At 41.7% G+C, this 27,003-nt stretch overlaps 1 protein-coding gene across 2 annotated transcripts in view; it reads left to right on the top strand.

The window, feature by feature from the left end:
* RELN (reelin) overlaps positions 1-27,003 on the top strand; it is a 293,678-nt gene that overhangs the window by 212,899 nt on the left and 53,776 nt on the right. For both annotated transcript variants that reach the window (XM_074574094.1, XM_074574188.1), the window contains exons 23-36: positions 586-723; positions 1,364-1,550; positions 5,335-5,540; positions 8,270-8,441; positions 8,828-9,028; positions 11,176-11,411; positions 13,417-13,574; positions 14,487-14,694; positions 20,228-20,304; positions 21,827-21,985; positions 23,875-24,063; positions 24,304-24,577; positions 26,021-26,161; positions 26,257-26,434. In XM_074574094.1, coding sequence (XP_074430195.1) covers positions 586-723; positions 1,364-1,550; positions 5,335-5,540; positions 8,270-8,441; positions 8,828-9,028; positions 11,176-11,411; positions 13,417-13,574; positions 14,487-14,694; positions 20,228-20,304; positions 21,827-21,985; positions 23,875-24,063; positions 24,304-24,577; positions 26,021-26,161; positions 26,257-26,434 — 2,524 coding nt within the window. The remainder of the gene's footprint in view (positions 1-585; positions 724-1,363; positions 1,551-5,334; positions 5,541-8,269; positions 8,442-8,827; positions 9,029-11,175; positions 11,412-13,416; positions 13,575-14,486; positions 14,695-20,227; positions 20,305-21,826; positions 21,986-23,874; positions 24,064-24,303; positions 24,578-26,020; positions 26,162-26,256; positions 26,435-27,003) is intronic.

Genomic DNA, 27,003 nt, shown 5'->3' with positions numbered 1-27,003 from the left:
GAGCAAAATCTAGTTTCGATTCATCCTGACAAAAAGAAATTGCTATATCAAATAAAAACCAGTGAACTATTGTTGAATGGAAATAGCTGGTATTCAAAGGGGGGAAACGTTTACACTCAAGAACTTTAATTTAATAGATTTTTTTTTATAATGAATATCAGAATAAACCTTTTTACACAACTTACAGCCTTTTAACTGTGACCAAAAATATAAAAATCAAAGTCATGCCCTAGATCCACTTTTCTAGTTTGGCAACCTGTGACCCTCGCAGAATGGCACTCAATAAAAATCCAATAACATTCATTGATAGGTTTATCTTAAAATAATGCACAAAGTCCCTGTAATACCTCTGCAGCTTTCCTCAGAGACGTCATTAATGACCGGAAAGTCCATTATATAGCCCTGTGCAGCAAGTGGCATCATCTAGAAAGTTAATTTACAAAAATCTGTCTTTAGTTCTGCCAGTCTTTCCGGGCTGGGCTGTGATTGTGATGTCAACTTACTTTATTTTTTTAGTCACATTTTATCTTTTTTCCTACAGTTCTGTAAAGAATCACAAATTAAAATATTGTTATTGGTTTTAAGGTCCAGCGCCACACGTTTCCGCTGGAGTCAGTGCTACTACACAGCCCAAGACGAGTGGGCCTTAGACAACATCTACATCGGCCAGCAGTGTCCCAACATGTGCAGCGGGCACGGCTGGTGCGACCACGGCGTTTGCAGGTATAAAGCATTTGCCAGTTCCTCTTAACAATGGTCTCCTGACACTTCAGGTATCCTGCTGTTTTGCATGTGGGGTTTTTTGTCTGTTGTTTTTAATTTTAGATTAAAGGTTAAAGAGTAAAAGCACTGGGAAGGAGGGTTAGACCATTCAAGCGACATTAGCAGCCGGTTGCTGCACCCTTCTCTGTCCGAGAACCCATTCCCTTGGCAGATCCAGGCACTGGAAGATCTTTCAGTGGCACTGGACTGCCCTGCCGCAGGTGTCCTTGTGGCCCCTCCAGCCCTTTGCACAAGGACCCCAGGGACCAGCTGAGCGCTGGAGCTGTTTCGTTGGGTCAGAACGATAGCAGGGACCATCGCAGTGCTGCTTGGTAGCCGCTGTCAAACCTGGTGCAATACCAAGGGCACAGACTACTGCCTGCTGGCTTCAGCCTTTCTGGACACTACAAGGTTGTTTTTTTAGAAATAAAATATAGTTTTTTTCCATTATCTACTTATTCTAGTTTGTTTCCAGAATCCAAAATTCCAATCCCAGAATGATTTGTTATTTCACATCTAATTTTAAAAGTGCACCACCTTAAGTAATTGTCAGTGTCAAACGAAGTTTTTAAAAGCTTGTTACGTTTATTCTTCCTTCCAGGTGTGACTCGGGGTTTCGGGGTACTGAATGTCAGCCTGAAAATACCCTTCCTTCCACTGTCATGTCTGATTTTGAGAACCCAGACAGCCTGAAGACAGAGTGGCACGAAATTATCGGGGGAGAGATAGTCAAGCCTGAAGAAGGCTGTGGAGTCATCTCCTCTGGCTCCTCGCTCTACTTCAACAAGGTACTAAGGAGGGATGGGAGACTGAGAAGGGCACGTAATGGGGGTTTGAATGGAGCGTGATGTGGTTACGCGGCAAAGAAAAGGAAGGTGGCAGAAAGCTGCACGCCGCGTGAGAAGTGCATTAAACAGCGCAGCTGTGCTCCGCAGGTAAAGAACAAAGCAATCCAAAGAGATAGGGAGGGACACGGGCATTATGTATTCAAGAATTAACAGCTGTGATGGAAGGAAGTAGATCGCCAATGTGCTGGGAAGCGTGTACATTCATACTGTCTTAGTTGAGCATTTTCTGTTTTAAGACTCAGTTCTTTCTCAGCATCCAGCAGCTCAGCAGCTCCCGTTTGTTTGTTCTGTACTGTTCTGAGGTGAGGGACGGAGAATGGTTGGCTTTCCAAGGGACAGGCAGCTTAATTTCAGGTCATGGGGCCAAAACTAGTGAAAAAACAACCCCTCCAGACTTTTAGAAAGTGGTTAGCATGTAGGAGGATATTCTTTTGTACAATTTGGATGCTTTGCAGACAAAAATAATAGATCAGGAAAGAGATATAGGGAATTCTGCTAATTAATAGCAATTATAACTAAAATAAAAAGAGATCTTTATGACCAGATGTAAGATTATGGGTTGTAATCACAGATTTATTTTTTGTTGTTGCTCCTCGGGTCTAGTACTGGGTTTTGTTTTGTTCTTAATTGAAAGGAAGACTATAAATGCAGCTATGTGCTTCTCTTTTAAAGGTTTGATCAAACTGCCACTGCTGTCATGAGAGCCAGATTAGTCCCAGAAGAATAACCCAATATGCAACGCTGTGTAATTGTGTGTTGTTTACCTCATTACAAAAATCTAACCCATCAAATAATTTTCAGCACTCCTACATAGTCTCACATCCAGCTCCCCTGGAAATGAAGCTCTGTGCTGAAAATTTCATAATAGACCAATCAGTATAACTAGCTAATTGTGATAATTGGATTTTTTTATGTAATTGTCTTCTCTGTTAGATGTTTTTCCTTCTGGCTCAGTTCCTTATGCCAAGTTTCTCAAAAGTAGTTTGCTAAATTAGAATTAACCTGCTATGATCTTTCTTCTGATTTCTGCTAAGGAGGAGTGAAAAACTCATTTAGAAATTCTTGGCTTCTTTCTATTGATCTCTAAGGGTTAGGTTATCATTCATTTCTTGAGTAGTAGCAGTCTCTGTGCCATCAACAGAAGGTGGTTTATTTAATTTCTGTTTAGATCTATTTCAAGGCATCTAGTGGCCGTGCTGGTAGATAATAAAAAATTATTTTTATAGTTGCCCGACAGTTCTGTATTGTTTTGGGAGCTCATATTCATGGGCTCCATTTCTTTTCGTTTGCTCAAATAGCCACTCTTTATTTGAATGTCTGATGTTTACTGCCATAATCAATTACTGCTACCAGAATTAACGTTGGCTTTGTCCTGCTGACTCTCTTTGTTTTACAACTCATTCTAATCAACTGTAGGTGTGCTCGCAATACAGAGCTCTTTCAATTAGCCCCTGCAATTCCTCTGAGGTTTTATGTCACTTGTGCCCTTTCTCAATTAACCTGGTTCTGTGGTTAACCCTTTGGCAGGCAAAGCTGCAGTGGGGTGTAGATATGGAAAACCCACCTGGAATAGTTTTAAAGCCAGAGCTTAATCCACGGCGGGTCAATGGCTACCCCCAGCCAGCCGGGACGCACCTGCCCATGGGGCAGCAAGGGTGTTTGCATCTTTATTATCCATTACTAGTTTGATTTGATTATGTTAATTTCAAATTCCTGTGGGTCTCCAAATGAAACAGTGAAAGCAAACTACCAAGGGATAATCACTGCCACCTTGGCTAGTAATTAGCCACATGGGCCTACACTGGGAAGGTTGGGGCTGCATCCAAGACTGAGCCCACCTCACTCTCATGGCACCATCCAGGAGGGCTTTGCTCAGCTGGGGGTAAATCAACAAATAAACCAAAACAGCAGGCATAATTCAAGGCAACATCAGTATGACGGTATCGTCAATGAGCTTTTTGAGGATCGAAGGATTCTTCACAGGTTTTAGTTGTCATCAGTGGTGCAAGCTAACCAAGTTTCAAAAACACAAGTGTTCAGCCACCAGAAATAAGTCGTGCAGTGTGGTGTTGCCTGTTTGGTAGACTCTACAAATGAGCTATGGACCCAGGCTGTAACACCAGCAAAGGGGAATTTTCTGAGAAAGAAAACCACAGACATTTGTCTGTGCTAGTTTACTCTGAACTGGGTAGAAAGAGGAAAGAGGTGATGAGTGGAACAAGATTTAAACTCATCTATCATCTTACTAAAAAAACATAGATGATATTTTAAATCTCAGCTCATAAATCTTGTTACTTACGTCCAGCTGGATCATGCCACTTGCTTATCTCAAATTTGCCTGGAAATTTGTCATGAGGGTGATGGGTGTACAAGTGAGAAAAACAGGGATGTACAGGGAAAACCATACATTTTACTTAAAATATATGCGTCATTTTATAACTTAGCCCAGGTTTTCCTTTTTGATACCTTTTTGTGCTTGGAGACGGCCACAAACCCATGATTTTTTAGGGAATTAGAAACGGTAGGCATGTTGCCAGTTCTGCTCTGTTCTGGGGGGTGGTGCCAGGTTGCAGCTACTTTTAATGAATGCAGATATATGATCCCCGCGTTCCCTCTCCAGCTGCACGTATTTGGCTTTGCCCTACCTATAACAGCTTGTGGTGGCATGGTGCTGTGCCAGGGCAGGGCTGTGCCAGGTATGGGGCACCTGGGTCACCTCTGCAGGGACACTGCTCTCACCCTGTGTCCTGCCTCACCACAGGCAGCTTCATATCACATATCAGCATCTTGGAGGCTCGTTGCGGAGCAAGCCCACAAGCTCAGCCTCAAGCAGCAGGGCACAAGGGGAAGCAGGAAACGGGATAATTCCAGTTACAATAAAAGGCTTTTAAACCTTATAGCTCTTTTTCAGCTGAATATGCTCTGACTTACTTTGTCAACGTGCACAGAGTGACCATATTGACCCCATGTCGATGTCTAAGAGCTGCTTCCTGCTAGAACTCAAAAACATCCTTGGAAAAGCTGTTCACTAAACTTTATGAGGCTGGTTTTTTTCTCTCACCTGTGCTCAGGTAAACCTGAAACCAAATCCACAGGTTTTAGTTGAGAGACTGAAGTACCACACTTACTAGGAAAAGAGCACAGTTTTGTGTAGGAACAAATCCTCCTCAGGTGAGGCATGAAGAGAAAATGTCCCTCCATTGTTCTTGTGTAGGAGATAGGCTTCAAGCAACAGGTATTATAAAGGCTATAATTTCAGATGACCAGATAACCCTAGACAGTGCAAGATTTGACTGAGAAAATGAGACTTCAGAAATTTTTACTACTTTATGTTTTATGATTAAAAAGCTGAATGCTTAAATGCTTAACCCCGGTTGGTTCAGGATTCCCAGGGTCTGCTCTTTGTCTTTTGAAGGTACTTGGCACCTTGAAGGAATGAGATGAAATAGTTGTCTTGAAATTGCGTTGTGAAGTTGCATTGTGTGTTGAAATGTAACAACAAAAATGCTCGTGGGGTCACAGCAGTGATTAAGACATAAAAGATGGCCAAGAACAGTCATTCTCTGAAAGACAAAAAAATGTCATATTAACACAAAATTCAGTGCCCTCCAGGTTGTGCAATTTTCTGCACAACATTCATCTGTGTTTGACTTTAAACATGTCTATTCGTAGTGAAGATGTCATATTTAATATTATTATTCCTTCTCTGTTCTTTCTATTGTAGGCTGGAAAAAGGCAGTTGGTAAGCTGGGATTTGGACACAACCTGGGTGGATTTTGTCCAGTTTTACATCCAGATAGGAGGAGACAGTCCGTCGTGCAATAAACCAGACAGCAGAGAAGAAGGTGTGCTGCTGCAGTACAGCAATAACGGCGGGATCAACTGGCAGCTACTAGCAGAAATGTATTTCTCTGACTTCAGCAAACCCAGGTATAATTTTGGTCTAAATTCAATCCATACTGCGTCAGGTCTTTTAAAAAAACCTATTTCTCGATTTATGAAAACACAAATAATAGTTTCAAGTTATAATGCTTAAAAGCCATCATTATATGGAAACTTTTCCAGGCTGCCACAGTAAACTCCTGTCACTAGGAAGGAAAAATCTAATGAAACTGGGCCTTAAAAAAACTGAAGTAAAATATAAAGTTTCCAATCACTCACCTCCCACGTGAAACATGACTAAAATGCTAATAATTGCAAAATGTTAGCAAGGAAATAGAGAACTTGCCCAAAAGAGGTGTAGAAATCTGCCATTTCCTCTGACTGGTTTCAGAGCTAATGAACACATATTAATGTCACACACAACAACAACTCCTCTAAAGAAATATTTAAGGAGGAGAAGAAATCATGTTCAGCATTTTAAACGTGCTGTGGGATAGCTTGTCTGTGAAAATTTAAATTGCATTTGTCTGCACAGGTACAAACATGATTTCTATTGCCTGTAGTTCATTTTTTTCAATATGTATATCATTTTATCTTCCCATCTTGTCATTTTGAATTGCAATGGACAATGTTTTCAGAAGAACTTCTGTAACTCAGCAAACTGTCCTTTTCTAAAGGTGATCTACGCACTGGGAAGTATAGATATATAGAATAGAACAGCACAGAACAAGGGACCTACAATGATCATCTAGTCCAACTGCCTGATCAATTCAGTGCTGACCAAAAGTTAAAGCACGTTATTAAGGGCATTGTCCAAACGCCTCTTAAACACTTAACAGGCTTGGGGCATCGACCACCTCTCTAGCAAGCCTGTTCCAGTGTTTGACCACACACTCAGTAACAAAGTGCTGCCTAATGTCCACTCTAAACCTCCCCTGGTGCAGCTTTGAACCGTTTCCACGCATCCTGTCGCTGGACACCAGGGAGAAGAGCTCAGCACCTCCCTCCGCACTTCCCCTCCTTGGGAAGCTGTAGAGAGCAATGAGGTCGCCCACCAGCCTCCTTTTCTCCAAACTAGCCAAGCCCAAAGTCCTGAATACAGCAGGATAATCCCTCTTTTGACCGGCTAGTTATGCTGTGTTTGATGCAGCCCAGGATGCAGTCTGTCCTCTTGTCTACCAGGACACACTGCTGACTCCTGTTGAGCCTGCTGTTGACCAGCAGCCCCAGATCCCTTTCTTCAGGGCTGCTCTCCAGCCACTCCTCTCTCAATTTATACTTGTGCCTGACCTTACTCCATCCTAGGTGCAGAATGCAGCATTTGGACTTGTTAAATTTCATCCCATTAATCACAGCCCAATGCTTCAATCTATCTAGATCCTTCTGCAAGGCATCTTGTCCCTCAAGAGAGTCAACACCACCTCCCAGTTTGGTATCATCAGCAAACTTGCTAATGGTGCATTCAACCCCTGCATCCAGACCATTGATAAATATATTGAACAGAACTGGCCCTAGAATTGAGCCCTGAGGATCACCACTGGTAACCAGTCACCAACCAGATGTAGCCCCATTCACTACAACCCTTTGAGCTCTGTCCTTCCGCAGGTTCTTCACCCAGTGCACCATGAACCCACTTATCCCACAGCTGGACAGCTTGTCCATAAGGATGCTGTGAGGGACAGTATAAAAAGCCTTACTAAAATCCAGAAAAAATACATCCACCGCCTTCCCTTCATCCACTCTGTGGGTGGTTTAGCCTCTACTTTGTCAAAAGTACAGGACACATCCAACAAAGAAGCTACCTATTGAAACCTGCATCACTCGACTGTCCAATACATTATTTTTAGACAAAACATTTGCCCCTCTAAGTAACCAAGAGTGATGGTCCTTACTGAATATAGCTATGCATATTTATTTTTCTGCTGGTTCAAATGTGGTCCAAATCTTATTTTCCAATTCCTTATTTTCCAACACATCCTCTGGAAAAGAGGGTTCCCTGTAGCCCTCAACAGTTCCTTCGCCTCTGTCTGCCTAACCAGCAAGCGAAGGAGGGTCTTCGGTACAGAATAATGTGGTATAAAGAAAGAGTACCAAAAGGAATATATGTATCGGTGTATACATGTAAGGTGCCTGAAATAGGATTGAACAAGTAACTAATTATTTTACTTTTTAACATAAGCATGATTAGGTTTGAAATTTTAACTTTTATTTAACATCATATTTGTAAGGTGTTTCCTAAATTGAACATAAAGCACTTTGTCTGAGAAGACCTAACAGTCTTTTATGAAGATCCATATAGGAGGGCTGAAATATTTTTATCCACAGCATGAAACTCTGCTACATAATCTATTGCATTGTAGTAGAAGGATTCATTTGTCTACAAATAGGACCAACCAACAGAAGAGAATGAGAAATTAATTTTGCCAGCATATTTCACTATTACTTGCTGGCACCAGAAGAACACCAAGACTTGCTGAACAAGGATCAGATGAACAGTTTAATTCAAAGCTGAAGAGTTCAAATCAGTTCCTTATTGTGCTAGGCAATATACTCATAGAGAGTGAAAAATAGTCATTGTCTTAAAGAGTTTACATTCTCCACAGACAAGGAGGACAAAGAGGGCTTCTTGATATGCAGTGTATAAATAAGTATCCAGCTATGTAGAAGACTTCTACATGTAAGATAGATACTGGCCTTCCTGCCTCTTTTCGGTGGTATTTCTCCCATTTCTCTACAAACTGTGTTCCCTAAAGTTCTGCTGAATTTCTGTTCTTCAGGTTTGTCTATCTGGAGCTGCCGGCTGCAGCCAAGACACCTTGCACCAGGTTTCGCTGGTGGCAGCCCGTGTTTTCAGGGGAAGGGTATGATCAGTGGGCCATTGATGACATCATCATTTTGTCAGAGAAGCAGAAGCACATCATTCCCGTTGTTAATCCCACTTTACCACAGGTAATAAGCAAGAGCAGGCTGTGGGCATCCCCGTGAAAGAGGAACCATCCTCTCTGTTAGTAGACTTTTCTTTGAATTTAATTTTCTTTGAAAATATTGGGTGTATTTAAAGAAACAGCTGCAGTGTTTGTCACTGGGTCTCTCTGTGTGGGAACAACCTGGGTCTTATCGCAAAACCGTCAGGCTCCTGATCTTTGTGACAGAGGATGTAGTTATGTATCTCCTCAAAAAGTCAAGGCAGACATTTTGGAAATTACAAATTTTTTTTTAAATGACAGAAAATAGAAATCGCAACATTAGAAAGTTGATTAGAAAGTTGAAATTGTTCTGAAGTCCCACTGCAAGGTGATAGCGCTTGTTGTTGCTTTCCTTTTCGTTTCTAACAGAACTTTTACGAAAAGCCAGCGTTTGATTACCCTATGAACCAGCTGAGCGTATGGTTAATGTTGGCCAATGAAGGGATGACCAAAAATGAAAGTTTCTGCTCTGCCACGCCCTCTGCCATGCTCTTTGGTAAATCAGATGGAGACCGGTTTGCGGTGACTCGAGATTTATCCCTGAAGCCTGGATACGTCCTGCAGTTCAAGGTATTCCTTAAACATAAATCTCTGCAGAGTATCAGTAAAACTGCCCTTAGTCAATACTTGCAAGATGTCACTGGGGCCACGGTTCAAAACAAGGTGATAAATTATAGCACTGCGTAAAAAGGTGTGACGAGCACAAGTATGAATTCATACAGCATAAAATATCGTGCTGCTTTCTTAAAGGGTAGCCAAAACCTTGGTGTAGGAGAGCTTTTTTACCCCTCTGGAGAAGTTTTAAAGCTTGTTGTTCTTCAGCACGTTTCAGAAGTGGATTGAAGCGACTGTCATTATACTCAAGTCAGTACTAGGAAATGCTACTGCACTGTCAAGGGAAAAACGGATTATTCCCATCTGGGGCTCTGTGACTACAGAAGCTCCAATGTGGTTTGTGTACATTTTTTGTATTTCCAACTATTTAAGGACTTACAAGCTGCTCTGTGCTCCAGTGCGGGGGTTTTGTATAATTTACTTTTATTGTGTCAATGAATATAGGCTCCAATTAGCATTCTCTTCTTTAGAGGGCTTACAAAAATTTCAGTGGTCTGACAACACATCAGAATGTGGGCTCCAAACAAAGTGTATTTGCTTTGACAAGCTCTTGTTTCTGAACCCTAATCAAAATTTTATTGAGTTTATAATGAAATCCCATTGGTGAATTCTGGAGGTTGGTTGCAATGCAATTTTAATGAGCTCACCACAAATACATGGTCCTTACATAATTGGTGGATACAGACACTGAATAATTTACAAGTGGAATTATTAAAGAGATCAGATGTTTACAGGCAGCTTTTCAAATATAATTCCCACAGTTCTATAAATAGGAAAGTTGGTTAGAAATAATGGGATTTGTAAAATAATCTCATTTCATCTAAAAGTTATGCTAATGAAACGCTATAAAAACCGAGGGATTGCAGTACAGTTTCTCAATGAGTATTGCTTGTAGTTTTATACTTTAAACTGTCTAAACCCCCAAAATATTTCAATATATAAATGCCATTTAGCCTGGAAAAGATCCTATTTGCCTCTTCACCACTTTCCTCTACTTCAGTGATGAAGCCTCCATTGTGTAAGTTTGATGATCAACAGCATTTCAAAAATTGTTTAGTCTAAAAAAGCGATACTTAAAAATATTTCACACACCTTCCGTAGCTAGAACACTTGGCAATGTAACATAAACATACAAAACAGAAACAACATGTATCAGAGAACAGCAAGTTCTTTTTTATAAAGTCTATTATTTAAGGCCTGAATTTATACTCCTCTCTATTTTGGAAAGCTTTTAAACTGGCCTGCACGTAAATGTGTTAGTCCTATTTGCATGCTTTAATTTTAAACATATGGTTAAATGCTTTCCTGAGTTTGAGAAATTTCCATTTTAAATAGCTGCCTCAAATAATTTTGCATTGATAAACTCAAAGACAGTAATTTGTCAAAATTATTTAATTTTACATGAATGATTTTGGTTTACGTTTTACATTCTACAGCTCAAGTAGGATTTCTGCCATAGAGTAATGAAAACTAATATTTTTCTGGTTGCTTGAAAAATGAAACTGGAAACTTCAAATCAGCAGTTGATTTTTGTCTTGGTTACGTTCTCGTTTCGCATTTTAATATGCATTTTTCTACTTCATCCCATTTTGTTCTATTGTGGGGGTCCAAACTGCAGTGCCAGCTCGCAGACATGATTCCTGCGAGGGCAATGACCAGGCTGTGGTCAGGGCTCGCAGCCCAGGGCAGGGGGGGACCTGGGATTCGGGCTGATCCTCTGGGCACATTGGGTGGGACTGCAGATGAGATGGGTCTCAGAGGACACAGCTCTTCCTACCCTTCCCGGGCATGAAGGTGCCTACACAGAGTTTGCTCTTTGTGGCCTGCTGTGCACCAGGACCTTTGAAAAGTTGTTTGCACATTTTGGTGTGCTGAACCCAGCAACCTTAATGAAGAAATACAGGGAAATTTTACTGAGAAATGTCATATACGTGTAGGAAGCAGACTCCAAGCATCAGTCACTGTTTGCCAGCAGGGTTCAAAGCAAACGTTCAAAGCGCTGCGCCTCACAAACCAAAAAGTCAAAGGTGGTTTGCAGACAATAAATAACAGTAACAGCACAGTTTTTTTCAGCTCGTGTCTGATGCTTTGCTTTTTTGCAGCTGAACATCGGTTGCACCAACCAGTACAGCAGCTCTGCTCCCGTCCTGCTCCAGTACTCGCACGACGCTGGGCTCTTCTGGTCGCTCGTGAAGGAGGGCTGCTACCCGGCATCTCCGGGCACCAAAGGATGCGAGGGAAGCTCCCGGGAGCTGAGCGAGCCGACCGTGTACCACACGGGAGACTTTGAGGACTGGACAAGAATTACTATTGTTATCCCCAGGTCGCTTGCAGCCAGGTACTGTGCATTGTAAACCAGTGATGCCAGTGGTACCCGTGAATTAGCTGCCTCTTCTTTGATGCTACATTAGGAAAAAGTTACAAGCTGTGAATAAAAGCAGGGTTAAAGATCAGCAGGTCTGGGAAAAATATAATGTGGTCTCCAAAACGGGAGAAGATTTCCATTTTAGAGGTGTCAGAATGGTCTATAAAATTAAATTACAAAGCAACAAGGAATCCAGAACTTGTTAATTTGACATCAGTCTCTTCATTGTGGTGCTGTCTGTCTTTACACACGTAGGTCAGAGGCACCAGCAAGAGAACAATAAGTCACTTGAATCAAATAAGCTGTTTGAACAGGATTAATTTTACAGTTAGCACTGGGCAAAGAAACCGTAGAAGGGTATTTGAGCTGCTGCGTAATGTCTTGTGCCATTGGAGGTGGCCGGGACAGGTGAAGTCAAAGGAGGGAGGAATGGCAGGTGTGCTCATCTGCAAGCACGACCTCAGCATCGGGTTAATACTGGTGAGAAAACATCAGACGATGGAAGACACAAATAAGCCTTGCAATCAGGAGGCTTTTCTCAGTCTTACTGGGATTTGGCTGAAGTTTCTCGCTGCCTTCGCTTGCTGTCTCACGGGAGCCCCTGGCCGTGCCCCCCTGCCTCCTGCCACTCTCGGGCTGCCCCCGGGCTTCAGCCCCATCCTCCTGCCCCCGGATCCTCATCCTCAAGCCCCGGCACAGGATTTGAGTACGTGGCATATTGTTTAGCAGGCGAGCCGGTGCCTTTGCCACAAGGAGTTAAACTAGCAGTGTGTACCGTAACAAGTTTGTCTTTTCTTCAGTAATTAGCCAATAAAAGCAGGTGCCAAATTGCACAGATCTGACACCAGCTGATTTGATTTACCCAAAACAAGCAGCGCAGAATCAATAGCAGCAATCTGTTTGGCATTATGTTCAGTAATGTGATCAGGAATAAGAAGCTCATGCTAATACATTAGAAATGTAAGTATTGTGAGTACGATGAGGGTCTCGGCATGTTGAAAACTGAATTGGTTGTGGGTCACTTTGGAAATCATGGTTCATGGGTTATCTGGGGAGCATCGCTTTTCAGCAGTTGGTACAGAGCGGTAGCACGATGATCACCTGCTTACCAAATCCCAGTGCAGAGCAGAAAAAAAGCAATACATTTATTATATTTTAGGCAAAGTAGCAAAGCAGGATCTTAGTTAATCCGTTGGATTGGCAATGAGATTTTAAATCTGTTCCGCTCTCTGGAGCTCCTATAAAACCATTCAGCTGAAAGTTAAAGACTGAAAATGAATAACCAAAATATTTTTTCTTCAGTTAATTCCCTATGCAGTGGATCAGCTGGAGTAACTTAGCGTAGGGTCACAGAAGTCCCTGGAGCAGTTTCAGTTATACAAGGATTAGATGACTGTTTTCCAGGAATTTCATGTTGTCATCCAAGAATAAAAACTTATATTTCTGTCCACATGTCCTGCAGGACACGTTACCTGCCATTATTTTTAGAAAGTGGATGATTTTTCAAGTATCCAAATTACTTGAAGTTTTTTTTACTCAAAATTATACAATGCCGTAATGAAGTCTTCATCACTGCCATTACTGAGTTACTTTCATAAGTAATGTAAGAAATTACGTTCTGGGATTTTAATATGTAATTAGCTGTTCAGGTTGACCTGAGTAGTGAAAGGCATCTTCAGAGTCACATCTAATCATTCACTCTTGTTGATAAAACCATGTTTCTGTTCTTTGCATCACACTGGTGGATACAGGCCAGAGAAGTAGAAGTAGTCAAAATACATCCCAAAAATCGGGAAAAAATATCCTTAAGTGAAGTGGCACAAAAAGTAGGATGTCAGAAATATTTTCCAGGTGTCCACTTGCATCTTATTTGCAAATGTCTCATTTAGGAAAAGCTCCTTTTAATCTTAAACAAGGAGCGGTAGTTACTGAAGCTGGGAATAGCGATACTGTGCCCTTCATCGTTGTTTCTCCACAGTAAGACTCGGTTCCGCTGGATCCAGGAGAGCAGCTCCCACAAGAGTGTGCCTCCTTTCGGCTTAGACGGCGTTTACATTTCCGAGCCTTGTCCCAACTACTGCAACGGTCATGGGGACTGTGTCTCGGGGGTCTGCTTCTGTGACCTGGGCTACACAGGTAAGACAACCCTTCTTCGGTGGGATTACAGTAAGCATTGGCTGAGTTAAAGCTGTAAATCTAGCATCTGGTTTTTCCTCTCCAATATGCCAGAAAAATATACGATGACATAAATTTCATGGGCTGCCAGCAAGAATCTTCTCGTTTTGTTAAATAAAATTGAGCACAGGCAAAACAGAGCAGGTGAAGGCAGTGGACACCGGTGATGTTTCTAGCAACTACAGTCTTTTGAACATCACCATCTGTACGGATGGGAAGGGACTAGCGATAAAAGAGAAAACAAAATAAAATATTACAAACTAAAAAGTCTGCTTAAAAGCCTTTGGATCATCTTCAAAAGAATTGCTGCTGTTTTTGAGTCCCCTGGCCATCAGATGGCATGGGACCAGGAGGGAACATATGTTCTGATGGGCCCTTCTGTGGAAAATTCTGCTCGCTTGTGGTTTCAGGGGCTTTTATGCTGAAATACAAAAAAAAACAACTCCAAACCCAATGAAAAAAAATAGCGATTGGCACAACCAGTTGCACACTGCACTCTTTTCAACCCTCTATACCATCAAAGCAATAAGCTAACATCTTTTGTTCAATTTGTTTAAAATGAAATAAAAGGGTAATATTTTTCTGTTTACATAAAATGCCTTATCAACATAAAGCATGGCTGTTTTTCGTCTCGTGAAATAAGCCATCTTAGAGTTTAGAAGAAGAGGGCTTATTCTGCCTACGAAAATTTGTAAAGCGGGTTTAAAAAGGTACAATCCTGTCATCAGGGCATTTTCTTAGAAAAGCCCCATACTTTCTCATATGTGGGTGCAACAGAACCGTCTGCCAATGCACTGTATCTGACCTTTACTCTGTTCAGCACAGTTTCACCAAAGCATCTCCCATATATTTTTTTTGTTTTTTGTCTTGAAGCATCGCATGGAACCTGTGTGTCTAATGTGCCTAATCACAGTGAGATGTTCGACAGGTTTGAGAGGAAGCTAAGCCCTCTCTGGTACAAGATAACGGGAGGTCAGGTTGGGACAGGCTGTGGCGTGCTCAGCGACGGCAGATCTCTGTACTTCAACGGACCTGGGAAAAGGGAGGCGAGGACTGTTCCCCTGGACACCACAAATATCAGGTCAATCCTCAGTGCTGCTTCTCACAATTGTCTGTGTGTTCATGTTGTCTCCTCTCAGCTATTACAAGTGTAGATGTGAGAAGGCGAGAAATGTTTTTCTGGTAATCTGGTCATTCTGAAAACCTTAAAGGCAGAGAAATTACTTTTTTGTTCATTCTGGTGTACTATTTCCTTTTCTTGAGAGAGAATATTTAGGTTAGAAACAGTGGAATAGCAGCATAAAAAAAAATAGGAACTCTATCCTTCTGAGAAGATGGCTTGCACTGTATTCTAGACGGACAGGCAGAAGACGTGGTCTTGAGAGTGCACAAAACGTAAGACTCTGCCCGTAGCTGGACAGAAAAACTCCCTGTCCCCAGACTGGTTGGATTGCAGGCACGCTGATGGCGTGGCAACGAGCTGTTGTTTACTTGCCAGATGTTGAGAATTAGTCCACTTGTCAGAAGTGTAAAAAAATGGAATGTGAATTGTTTCTGTGTAGCCAGGAGGCTAACAAGCTTTCACCTCTCTCCCTGCTACCACTGAATCCTGCTCTGCTGGTAGTAATTATCCTTTTTCTCTCAAATTGTCTAACTGGTTAATGTAATTAGGATAAACAAAGGGCAGTTAATTCGAACCATTATTTAGCCTGGAGTTTGCTGCATGGGAGTCCAGTCCCATGAGGGATCACACACCTGAAACCTTGCCCACCCTACCATTATACCGGTTAACTTAATAAAAGATATTTCTCCTGACAGACACTGTTTCAAGAGTAAGTAACGCCGTGATTTGCTGCATTATTTAATTTGTGGGATCATTCAGCAAAGATTGGCCACAAGTTACTGCTCGCGCTCTCCAGCTCAGATGAGAGATGCTACCTTAGGGTACGGGTGCTGCGGCTTTGGGGACATCCTTAGCTGCTCCCCAGCATCGAGCAGCACAGCACCACCTGCCTTCCCTCTGTCCCCTGCCTGTCTGACAGATCCTCCTCTGACAAAGAAAGATGTTCATTATTTATATAACTATGTAAATTACTTAATAATTAAATTAATTAATTGCTTGACAAATACGCTTTGGACAAGTGCATGTTTGCAGTAGAATGCTGGGAAGATCTGAGCACCTCTTTTCTGTTCCAACATCTTTTTAAATCTCAAGTTATTAATCCTGTGAAGCATAGTATTGGAAGTAACCATGTCATCAAGAAGTCTATGTTCAAATGGTATTTTTGAGTTATTCCTTCTTTCCTGGAGAAATCTTTTTATAAAAGAAAAGGTTTTTCTTTAGCTTTAAGATTACTTTGAAACCACCTTTAATGCCAGATATTCATATTTATAGCTTTCCTTTTTTATAGAGTTTGAACCATTTAAAAAGCCAAAAGAAGTTTTAAAATACTGAGCAATGCTCTTTCTTGACTTATTTAATCTATCGCTATTTCCATTTTGCATGAGAACATGGCTCATCTGATGTCTCAAAACTGCCACAAGAATGTAAATGGCCAGAGGGACACATGATAAAAGCATTTAAGATCCCTCCTCTGAGCACGTGCTCGCTGTGTGAACGGCTCTCCTGCTGCAACTGATCATTTTGTCAAAATAAACCAGCACTGGATTTTTTTATAAGCATCACAGTGAGCAGCTTAACTTCCTTGAACAAGTCAAGTTTGGTGCCACATCCCTGGGCTGTTTGCTAGACGGAACAGAAGCACCGTTCACCTCAAACACAGATGGGACTAACATCGATTTTCCGGTTTCTTCAGCCATGCGTGTGCTCAAGGGTGGGATCCATCTCATGCAGCTTGACCAGAACATGGACTCCTTAGACTACAGCAATTACCCCAGGCTACTTTTATGCTCAAAGGAAAGAAACAGCTACTTTGAAAGGGCAATGCAACTCATCCTAAAATAGGGTTAGCTACGGCCAATGCTTTGTCTTCTGGAAGCATGTATTTTTGTCATTAATTATAAGGGAATCTGGGTTGATCATGTAAGACGTAGGCATCTAGCCTTCAGACACCTTGCTTAGAACGGGGTCATCCTGCTTTAAAGTTTGAGACCATCTGTAACATTAACAGTGTCTTTTTTCCTAGAAGTGAAAGCAGACGAAGTTTGTGAGAGTGTGAAGGGTTAACTGAAAGACCCATACCCTAAAAAGAAAATAATTCCTCAGCCTAGATTTTTTTTCCGTTATTGAAGCTAAAATTAATGTCACTTGAAAGAGGAGATTAGAGGGAAGCACTTTTTCCCATTTTGGTATTACTTTTTGCATTCAGTAATGCTTTGCATAGAATTCAGTTATCTTACTAGAGGTCATCTTAGTCCCTACACCGTTATCTTTTATTTGTGCGTGGGTTTTTTGGTTGGGGGGTTTTGGTGACTGAGTAAACAGCAGGAAAATATATCTTGAAAGACATTCCGTTAGATATGTGGATTGAGGGTTGTGAATAAGAAGGCTGAACTCCTGCAGTAGTTTTTTAAGCTTCTTATTTTTCAGGTTAATAGTGTTTTCCCAGACCTTTTAAGATCTTGTTTCATTAAATCAGGCATGGAAGAGCAAAAAATTGAAAAATATCGCAAGACATTAAAGTTTTATTTTCATTCTGAATTCCCGCAGATCTACCTGTGCATATTCTGTCATCTTGCTTCAGTTACCGCTTTTTTGAACGTAAAGCGTAAATCTTATGTAAGGAATGTAAATATTTTTGTGTTCTTTTCTGTAAGAAGTACGACGTCCCTTTTCACCCTCGCCCTTCTCTTCCCAGAGGAGCGGGGCTCGGGGCGGGGGGGCTCCTGGTTCACTCTGCTCCAAAGGGGTTGAGATTTTCCAGCCCGAGGTGCGTGGTGCTGCTCAGGGACGCAGCCCAGCAGGGCACCTCCAAGCTCAGGAGTCATGCTAAAATCCTTTTAAACTATAAAGCTTGCTCCCTGAAGCCAATGACCACAAACAAGCACTCAATGTTTAGCATGTACATTAAGTACTGTCATAATCTTAGCTTCGTTTGTCCTATTGTGTCCTTTACATGATTGACTACAATTTTTCGCAGACATTAGGAGAATGTCCCGTAGCACTAAGAGAGCTGCAGGTGTCAAAATTCATTTCACCCAGACCATTTTTTTGCCCTACACTTCAGAAGCCCCCTGGAGCATCTCCATCCCTTCCCTTTTGCATGGCCCAGTGTGCCAAGGGCACAGTTTCACCAGCAATATTTCCATCCCCCTGACTGACAATCCAATACCTGGATGCATTTTGGTTACTGATGAGCTGCTGCCTCCCACTTTGATGGCCTGTCCTTTATGACACACTTCACTATCCGTTCAGTGAGAGCATTTACACACAGTGCCTACCTGGCAGCTAGATAAAAACCACGGAATATATATTTATTTTTTTTCCAAGCAGTGACATCTGGCTTGTTAGCTGACTTGGCTCCCATCTGCGTTCCAGACTCTGTTGCTAATGACTGTGCAACCATCCCAGAGAGCTGCTTTGGGTCAAACGGCTACAGATCAGATGGGCTGGTTCACCCTTCTGCAGAAAGGTGGTTTTTTTTGTCTTTTGTTTCTGCTTTTTGCCGATCTTTACATTGGGCAAACATAAAAGAGAATTTCATCATAGAACTGTAAATCTTTTCACCTCTGAGACTGCTGCCTAGTGTTTTATTGCCTGAACATGGTCTCAGACAACAGAGCTGCAGCAAACAATAGGACCTGCCTGGCTAAATGGTGTAATACTGTCAGCCTGTCTCTTCTTGAGCTGTCTACGGGGTTATATTATGAATGAGACGGATGAGTATATTCTGGCTTGTCCTAGTCCCTATGGGTATACAAAATATCTCACATAGGAGATACTGATTGCAGTAACAGAACTGGAGTGCGGTTGGTTTTAGAATCAGAAGAGGATCGTGGCAATGTATATGTAGCAGAGGGTGAGGGAAATTGGAGACGTAGCTGTGTTGGTCTGGCTCTGGCTGTAGTCCTGTGGCTTGTCTGTGATTTTACTGATGTCTGCAAATTATGACCAAATCCCCTGAAGTGAAAAGAGTTATCCTTGTGGGGAGTTATTTCAGTGACAAGTCAAGCCTTTTTTCCTCACTATAGAGACACAAATTCACCTTGAAAATTAGTATTTGAAATAAAGACATTATCCACAAGCAGTAGAATTAATAAATTCTTTTTTCCTCCAAAATGTCTGCTTGGCAAGGACTCCATCTCTCCATGAAGATACACCCAGCACAAAGCACAAGCAGTTGCTTCCCAAAACCATCACATCAGCGAGTACTCCAATAGTTATAACACAACAGGCAGGTGTCATCCTAAGTCAAAAACTGGCCAGGAAACAAGGCGAATGGCATCGCCAACTTTCGACATGCAAAAGCTCAGTGTGGGGACAAGTCAGGAGCTGTTTCGGGTGCGCAATGCAGACAGCCTGTGAAGAAGGCGATGGGGGCGATGGCATTCTCAGTCATCTCCATGCTCTTTACATTCATTAATTACGACCAGATAAGACTGAGACAAATGTTGGAGACAGGCAACAAAATTTGGCGAGTGAGCAGCAGGACATTAATTAAAACAAATTGCTGTTCTATAGCACAGTAGTACATATCTAAGAGGAAATTTAAACTACTCTGATACCACAAAGTCACAATTAAAAATACCAGTTCAGCAAGGGCACCAGGGCATCACTGTTGATTAGACAAAAAATTGACAATATTTTGGAGCACAAGGATGGGATAGTTACTAATTCAAATGCAGCGAGTTAGGGATGTTCAAGGCTTAGCGAAAGTTCTGTCAATAAAATCAGCGACACTGTCTCAAAGGGACAGGAGGGTTGCAGAAAATGGTCATAGGAAAAATCAAGGACATGAAAAACTTTCACGCAGAGAGACAGATGAAAAGGTTGCCATGGTTTACTGTGGAAAGGAGGAGGAGAAGGTAGGGAAGTGATAAAAGCACTGACTACAGGGAAAGCTGCAAGAAAGGCAGATCAGGAATATTTTTTTTTCCCCATCTCATGATGTGAGAACAAGAGGATGTTCAATGAAATCAAAATGTATAGGTTTAAAATCAAAGGGTCTGCTTCACAAGATGTCCCATGAAGTCTTTTCACTGAAAATTGTTTACATCAAGAATTTAAGGACCAAAAAGGGATTGGTGGTATAGTGAGGATAATTTTATTAAAACTCTAATATTGTATTTTAAAGCTTAAACCATTTTGCAGGTACAAGAGGTGAAGGTAAGATCTGACGTAAGGAGCACATTTGCCTGCTTTGGAGTTTTTGCATCTTTGTGTGAAAGAAGGAACTGCTAAAATCTGCTACTTAGTTCAGCAATATATTTACTATGCACAGGATCAATAAACCGCATCACCTTCTTCTGTCTTGGGTCCTCCACTGTTTACTATGGCAATGCTTGGTTTCACTGGGGCCATCACCTGATCAATAAGCTTGGAATAATGACCTAACTGAAAATGCCACATTAGTTAAGAGAGGAGAGTTATCCTGGCTGATCTTGTGCTATCAGAAGATAATTACACTTTTCTTCTACCCTGATTTTTTTAACAGGCTAGTTCAATTTTATGTACAAATTGGAAGCAAGGCTACTGGTAACTCCTGCAACAGACCAAGAGCCAGGAATGAAGGTAAAGTCTCTTTTCCTTATAATAAGCTTTTTGTATTTTGGGTCTTCTAAAGTGTTTTTGCCTCTTACTGTCCTTACAGAATCAAAAAGATTGTTTTATTTTTAACATAAATCCATTACCTCTTCAATTTTCATAAATGGTGAAGAAAATCATTTACTTTTGTTCCACGTTTGTATTTGTACTTGCTTCCACCAAACTTAATGGTGATCTATCAATAGGAGTAAATTTGTTGATGCTGTGACGGTTTAAGACATTTACAAGAAGAGGTGTAAAAGCTTTTATTAGAGTACTTGATAGTATCAGAAAACAGTAAATTTACAAGTACAGAGGACTTTCTTCAGGTCTGAAATAAAAGGAATAAAATTCGAGTTCAGTATAAAGCGTGCACCCTCCATTTCTGACCTAAGGTAGAGTTGTGTGCCTGAAAACGTTTTCAGCTTCTCAACTGCACCAGTGGATCTAACAAAAGATTGCCTTCCAACCCAAGCTCATGCATGATGTACCTGAAATGCAAAATCATAAAGCTGCAGCTGAAAATATATTCAGTCTAAAGAAATTAATCTCTCCCAGCTGTCTCTTCTCTTATTTTCCCCACATGCTTAGGAGTTACTGGGATGATATTTGTGTTTGGGAAGGATCAGCAGAGGTTTGGGAACAGATTCCCCACGTAAAGTGGTCTAGTTGCATGAAGACAGATCACTGCCATCTAGCAGATGAAAAACTTCGTTTTCCTTTCAGTATAAATCATTTAACATCAGTGGACTGTTTCCTGCCGTATGGCGTTTCCATTTACATACTCAGAACTGCCATCTTTCAGCACAGATTACACTGAGGGTTTGATTTTCCTCTCATTTGCACCAGTATAAGACACAAGAAAATTCATTACCTTGGAACATACTGCAGTATAAGAGTTTTAAGAGAATAAATACACATAAGAAGTGCTTCTTTCTTGTATTATCCCCTGTGATAAGCTCATAAGTGACTTCACAATTCTGCTATGTCCTAGTATTTGTTGTACTCTGTATAAGATATGAAGACTATTTTAAATTATCTAAATATTACAATAATTAACTTTTAAGGATGCTGTGAGCTTGCACAGCTAGCGTGAGCGTTGTGAACTACCGATATTGGGAGCCCAGCTATCAGAATTCCAACTCAGTGTCCCACACAAACTGCAAGGAGACCCGACATGAAATAGATGCTGACCATACTAAGAAAGTCACATTATTCCTCTGGTTTCTGTGGTACAATCATGACTTTCACTGAGGTTGCAAAAGATTTGATCCTTTGAGCTTGGTGAACATAAGCAAGATAGCGGGTGGCAGCTGGTGAACACTATCACCTTTGCAGTAGGACTTTGTCCAGAAAACGTTCCTGGACCAGGAGATGCCAAAAAGGTAGGGGAGATGCCAGAAGCGGCATGCACTGGACGGGGGTCGGCAGCTCCCCAGTACAGGCTGAAGAGTTGCCCCCTTTTGCTTGGTACAGTCAGACTAACTGCCTTTCTTAATTTTAAATACAGGGCTTGTCGTTCAATACACAAATGATAACGGGATCACCTGGCATTTGCTGCGGGAGCTGGACTTCATGTCGTACCTGGAACCCCAGGTTGTTTCCATAGACTTACCTCGGGAGGCCAAAACCCCGGCCACTGCTTTCCGCTGGTGGCAGCCACAACACGGTAAGCAACGCCACCCTAAAAATTCATTAAGCAGCTTTACACAACTTGTGTGTCAGTGCTTCTCATGTTCTGCAGAAGCCTCAGTTTACCAAAAATAGAGTATGGTGAACAGTTTGGGTGCTGTAAGAGAACATTTAGGCTTTCCTCAGTCACTGCAGACATCATTTTCTTTTATAGCACCATGCAGAACAGTGGGCTTAAAAGTAAAATTGTTTAAGAGCTCAGTTTAAACCAAAGACGCTGAGAGATAACAAAGAGGAGAGGAAAAGAATATTACACAGAAAAGCCTGAATAAGCATAGAGGATTTACCTGAGTACAGAGTGACCTGGGATGCAAAATGGCCTACACATTTTATTTCGTTTTGGAAAGGGCGGCATAACTTGGCCTTGAATCTGCCTGCCTGGTGGCTCCAATCTCCCTGTTTTAGTATCTCCACACTCCAAAACAGGACTCCTGTCCCCTGCCATTTCTAGTGTCCCAGCGCCCTGCTCCCCGCCTTCTGCTGCACCTCCAAAGCCCACTCGGACACTTCCCACGTTCTCGGCTGTAAAACCCTGGTGCTGACTGATACCTACAGCCACTGTCAGAGCTCCTGCCTGCCTCGCGCGGGGGCACATTACCGCAATTAAAAGTGTCCCGATTAAGTGTCTCACCTTTGTGCAAGGCAGCAGCTCCTGGATCCCTGCAGGAAATGTAAGGTGATATTCAGAAATATAGCAAAGTACATTTTAAGAGCAATTCCCTGGGGACAAAAGCCCACGGCTTATATTCAGGTAATTACGGTTTGCAGCTTTTGGGTTATCGTTTATCATTTTGATGGCTGGTTTTATTTGTACATTTTCTTACAATATATGTGCTGGAGTTAATTGCCCTGGCTAGGCAAGAGAGTAGATAAGGCATGAGGGATGTGATTTAGTTAAGAAGCCAATTCATTTGGGAAAAATGCTGGGCAGGAACTGGTGCACCACAGACCATCGTTCTGCCATGATCGTTTGCTCTGGTGAGTGGTGCGATGTCAGACCTGTTGCTCCCTACCTGTGTCCTGCTGGTGGCCGCTTGCTCTGGGGGCACCTGGATGACATCTCTTCCTGGTCACTCTGATGGCAGTCCTGTGGCTCCCAGTAAGAGGGAGAGTTTATGACTGGAGGTTGGAATACCACCTTCCATACCAACGCCCATAGGTGACAACCACTCCTCATTACAGATCTTAGCTCCCTCGTAAATTGTCTGCCGTAACTCAGTCCAAAGTGGCCCTATCAGCCATGACCCACGTTCCTCATAGTGGCAGGACAAAAGTCCTGGCACATCGCTGCGAGCTCACCATTTATTGTCAAGACTTTCCTTCTTCTCCTGTGAGGGCAATGATTGTACAGTAAAGATGGCGTTTTCAGCATGCTGGTAGAAAGGTGAATTGAAATGAAGAGCTGGAAGCAATGGTGGACTGAGGTGCCTGTAGGCTGGAGAGCAAGAAAAATGAGGTTTCCAGGAAAGAGAAAGTGAAGAGCACTTCTGTGAATATCATCTATATCCAGAGCCTTCAGCATTTTCCCTTTTGTACTATCCTCTTCCATACAAAAGGTACTTTGGGAACTAGACAGAGGCCTTTCTGATTTAGTGTGGGGAACGGCAGGAAGGTTGTGACACATAAAATGAAAATCCTCAATCTAGGGGCTCAGGGAGTGTCTCATTCAAAAACAGGGAGAGCGTATGATGATGAAGGCACTGAAGCTTGAGAAATGAAGAGGAAAATACCCATGTTTATCCGAAAGAGAAACATACTCCAGAGTCTTGTTTAGCAGTGACTGAGCACTGCTCACGGGGTGAACAGAGGATGTGGGCGTAAAAAATAACAGAGACTCCACTAACCTGCCTGTTCTGCTTTTTTTAGGGAAGCATTCAGCTCAGTGGGCTTTGGACGATGTCCTTATAGGGATGAATGACAGCTCGCAGACTGGCTTCCAGGACAAATTTGATGGAACTGTGGATTTACAAGCAAGCTGGTACAGAATACAAGGAGGTCAAGTAGACATCGACTGCTTGTCTATGGATACAGCTCTGATGTTCAGTGAAAACATTGGTATGTGTCACCAAACATTACTACATTTCTATGCACCTATTTTATAAATTATGTATGGGTCAAGTTTTTACAAGATGGGAGGTATATGCAAATTCAAGTGTATAGTAATCTGCAGGGAAGAGAAGGCTGAAAAAAAAGAAGGTAAATGCAGATAAGAAATTTTAATGACAGCACTGAAAGCATATGCGTAAGGTGCACTTTTTCTTTTTTGTTGTTTTTTTTTTTGTTCTCTTTTCATAGGAAAACCTCGTTATGCCGAGACCTGGGACTTCCATGTGTCAGCCTCCACTTTCTTGCAGTTTGAGCTGAGCATGGGTTGCAGCAAACCATACAGCAATTCCCATAGCATTCACCTGCAGTATTCTTTAAACAACGGGAGAGACTGGCACCTGGTGACAGAGGAGTGCGTCCCCCCAACCATCGGCTGTCAGCACTACACTGAGAGCTCCATCTACACTTCAGAGAGATTCCAAAACTGGAAGAGAATTACGGTCTACCTTCCACCCGCAACCAAGTGAGCGCTCTGCTTCTGGCTGTTTGATATAGATTTTGCTGATCTAATTTGAGCAAACATCCCTCAGGTTGGGAATTTTCTGCATGTCTTTTAAATTATTAAATGTGTGTTGTCACGCCATCGGAATTTTAAATTTCACTTCAAAATATTTCATCGGATATAATGTGAACTGCAGGAACTTAAGGAAGCAACAACTTTGGATGAGTGAATTCTTAAGTCTTGCCTATAATCTATGGCAGCAAGAACAGGAATGCTAAACCAAGCTTTTCTAACATTTACCCAATAAAAAGCAAGAATTAATGCCCTGACCCATCTTTTCATATAAAAGTATTTTCTGTCATTGCATATAAGCTGTCATCCAACATTTAGGCATGTTAGTCATGGCATTCAGCAAGTCAAACCGCATGTTACTGGACGTGCCACCTCCACCCTTTTGACCGGGAGGAGAGTTCAGCCTGACTCCTAGTGATATCACATTGTTGTAAATGGATGTGGCAGATATGCTGGCATCCGCCTCTCTGAATAAAACCATGCTCTAGTTTAGAAATAACAGACAATGATAATATTGCTCACTGTTATTCTGAATAGTTCTGTAATTCTCAAAGCACTCTACACATTACCTCTGCAAATTTCACCACCCAGAAAGCAAGGTGGTGAAAATGGGCACTCAGTAAATGAACTGAGACTGGGGTTTACATCTTGGTTTCTAATTCCATAGTTCGCTCCAGAGGACCATGCATCTTCTTCCAAAGAATGTTCTTCACAGATATAGTGATATCCTGATTCTGTCAGTCTGAGGGCCGTTCTCTGTGCCTTGCTCCAGGATCAGCTCCACAGCATGTTTCCTGCCTGAACAAATGCAAGATGATCAAACCCACAGCGTTTTGACAGATTTTTTTTCCAAAATACTTGCCTCATCTGAGGATAACAAGGCAGTCAGCAATTGCAGCAGTGTGTATGCATGTGCGTGTTTGTACCTATATAGTCATACAGTGCTATACATATATATACAAACATGTCACCATTGTTCTTTCTTTACACAACACTTTGTATAAATGAACTTTCATTACTTTTTAGCTTACTGAAGCAATTATATTGTTTTAACTCTGCTAGCAACATGTGGAGCTGTTGAGTGCTGATGCAGCTAACAGCTTCTGCTCAACCACTTTGCTGACCAGCGAGAGCCACAGCAATGTTGACTTCCTTGGTTTTCACTTTGAGCACCTTCCTTTAGAGCCTGATGGAATTTTGCCTAAAAACTAACCTGAGAAATTGAAACTTCCGGTTTCATATGGAATATAAATATTTTCCAAATGCAGAGAGCTGTGTTTATTAATATGCTTTTCTTGTCCTGAAGTCTATGGGATTTTCTTAAATTATTATTGAGCACTTTGTGGAGCAGACATTTTGATGCCTGAAATGCATTCACTCTGTTTTTTCTAGCTCTCCCAGGACACGGTTCAGATGGATTCAGTACAACTATGCTGCTGGTGTTGATTCTTGGGCTATTGATAATGTGGTCCTGGCTACAGGGTGCCCCTGGATGTGCTCAGGCCACGGCATCTGTGATGCAGGTCGTTGTGTGTAAGTAGCAACCTGCTTAACGTGCTTCATAGGAAGGACGTTGTGTTTTATCTAGGCCAAATGGATAACACCTTTTCCTCCCAATTTGTTGCTAGGTGTGACAGAGGCTTTGGTGGTCCGTACTGTGTCCCTGTCGTTCCCCTGCCGTCTGTCCTGAAGGATGATTTCAATGGTAACTTGCATCCAGACCTTTGGCCTGAGGTCTACGGTGCTGAGAGGGGAAACCTGAATGGTGACACCATCAAGTCTGGAACAGCACTCATTTTTAAAGGGGTCAGAGATTACTTACATTGAAAAAAATAATAAAAAACAGTAAAATTTTTTGTTGTTTTCCCCAAATGTTTACGTCAAAGTCTTGAGACTAGAATTTGACATTTTTATTTTTATTGTATTTTTCTGCCCTAAGCATGCACCGTGTTTGTCACAGTTGTTCTTTATGAACAAACGGGTTTCATCTGTTTGTTGACTGTTACTTTCATTTGTGGCATAAATTCCTCCTTAACCATCGAAGGAAAAGAACGAAACTCTGTGGCTGAGACTCTTGAGGCCAAGCGAGTGGTTTCAAAATATGGAACACATTACAATCAATGGTGTTTGTGTCTTGAAATCCCCTGATTGCCTTTTGAGCATTTTGAATAATACAAATTAGTCAGCACTGTAGTCTATGTAATTAATGTTTATGTAGTTAGCCTGTGTTTTACTTAATTCTGTTGTTTTAAGTTTTCTAACTCTTTAAGAATTTTTTTTCTTAATTACAGGTTAAAAAAGGCCAGGAAATATCATATTTTCTGAACTTCTCAGTTCTTCAACAAAACACATAAATAGAAAGTCTTTTGTTCACA

The sequence above is a fragment of the Larus michahellis genome, chromosome 1, assembly GCF_964199755.1.
Source record: "Larus michahellis chromosome 1, bLarMic1.1, whole genome shotgun sequence".
Classification (NCBI taxonomy): Eukaryota; Metazoa; Chordata; class Aves; order Charadriiformes; family Laridae; genus Larus; species Larus michahellis.
This window is presented reverse-complemented; position numbering and strand designations above follow the sequence as displayed.